Source organism: Propithecus coquereli, unplaced genomic scaffold, assembly GCF_000956105.1.
Source record: "Propithecus coquereli isolate 6110/MARCELLA unplaced genomic scaffold, Pcoq_1.0 Scaffold29, whole genome shotgun sequence".
Taxonomy (NCBI): Eukaryota; Metazoa; Chordata; class Mammalia; order Primates; family Indriidae; genus Propithecus; species Propithecus coquereli.
This window is the reverse complement of record NW_012148507.1, coordinates 8,636,261-8,638,096: the sequence shown is the minus strand read 5'-3', so window position 1 is coordinate 8,638,096 and position 1,836 is coordinate 8,636,261. Positions and strand designations below refer to the sequence as shown.

General features: G+C 42.3%; 1 protein-coding gene across 1 annotated transcript in view; it reads right to left on the bottom strand.

Annotated features, from left to right (window-relative positions):
• GSR (glutathione reductase) overlaps nt 1–1,836 on the bottom strand; it is a 54,667-nt gene that overhangs the window by 31,777 nt on the left and 21,054 nt on the right. The window contains exons 3-4 of the mRNA XM_012648555.1: nt 1,717–1,805; nt 256–325 (exon numbers count right to left, since the gene is read on the bottom strand). Coding sequence (XP_012504009.1) covers nt 256–325; nt 1,717–1,805 — 159 coding nt within the window. The remainder of the gene's footprint in view (nt 1–255; nt 326–1,716; nt 1,806–1,836) is intronic.

Genomic DNA, 1,836 nt, shown 5'->3' with positions numbered 1-1,836 from the left:
TTACAGGTGTGAGCCACCAGTGGGTGTGATTTCTGAATCTAAGTGGCAGGCCAGGCCCACTCAAGATGCAGCCATCAGGTGAGGCCTGGTCTACCTCTGAATGGGTCAAAGGCTTCTGCTCTGACAGGTTAACTTCATAATCGTTAATCACAATGAAATAATAGAAACAACAAGAGCTCTAGCCAAAGGTTAAAAGTCTAGGGTACTCTAGCAGAGAGCAGCTCCTTCTCAAAGTTCAGAACCCTGCATACTCACCTTGGTTAGATTGTTTTGATATATGGTGTTCAGGCGGCTCACGTAGGCATCTCGCTTTTCCTTAATGACACTGCAATGAAACCTGAGTCAGTTCTTAGAAACAGGATTTTCCTCTTTCAGTTAGTAACAAGGACGTCTGTCCCTGAACACCCCTGAGCAGAGGATCACAGATTGCCAACAAGAACAGCAGTGAGTGAATGTCTCTGAAAACAGCCATCCCTCCCCCTGTCCATCTGCCTCCCCACATGTAGAACCCTTATTCCACTCAGTGGGGGATGCTCGGTCGGCTTCCTCTTTCTGCACAGGAAGGCAAGGAGAAATGCCTCTGCACAGTGCCTAGGATGTGGTGGCCACTTAATATGTGTTGAATAAATGAATTTGCTAAAACTTCTGGAAAATTTGATGGCTTCAAAAGATTTATGGCAGTTCCTTAAAAAGTTAAACACAGGATTGCCATATGACCCAGCAATTCCACTCCTAGGTAGAGACCCCCAAAAATTGGAAGCAGAGATTTTTAAATTTTTTTTTTTTTTGAGACAGAGTCTTGCTCTGTTACCTGGGCTAGAGTGCAGTGGCGTCATCATAACTCACTGCAACCTCAAACTCCTGGGCTCAGGCAATCTTTCTCCCGAGTAGCTGGGACTGACGTGCCAGCATGCCCGGCTAATTTTTTTTTTCTATTTTTAGTTGTTTGGCTAATTTCTTTCTATTTATAGTAGAGACAGGGTCTCGCTCTTGCTCAGGCTGGTCTTGAACCCCTGAGCTCAAAGGATCCTCTCGCCTCGGCCTCCCAGAGTGCTAGGATTACAGGTGTGAGTCACTGCACCTGGCCCAGAAGCAGAGAATTGAACAGATACTTGTATACCAGTGTTCATAGCGGCATTGTTCACAATAACCAAAAGGTAGAAACAACCCAAAAGTTCACTAATGAATGAATGGATAAAGAAAATGTGGTATATCCATGCGATGGAATAGTATCCTGCCTTAAAAAGGAATGACGTTATACGTGCAAAATGGATGAACCTTGAAAACATTACGCTAATTGAAATAAACCAGACACAAAGGAATAAATATTGTATAATTGCACTTATATGAAGTACCTAGAAGTACCTAGAACTGGCAAATTCATAGAGACAGAAAGTAGAATAGAGGTACCCAGGGGCTGGGGGGAGAGGGGAATGAAGAGTTATTATTTAATGGATAGAGCTTCTGATTGGAATTTCTGGAAATGAATAGTGGTGATAGTTGCAAACAATATAGTGGTAATGACTGCACAACAGTGTGAATGTACTTAATGCCACTCACTTGTATACTTAAAAACAGTAAAAATGGTAAATTTTATGTGATGTATATCTTAACCTCCATAATCCCCTCATCCACCCCCACAAACGTTTATGGCTCTTAGTTATGAGAGAAAAATATTCACATTTGTAATTGAACCCTCTGAGCATTAACACTTACCGCCAGTTGAATTTACCCTCACAACTTTGAAAACCGTAATCAACATGATCGTGCATGAATTCAGAGTGGACAGCCGTGTTCCACATTACCTGTGAAAAAAAGACCCAAAACAGTAGTATG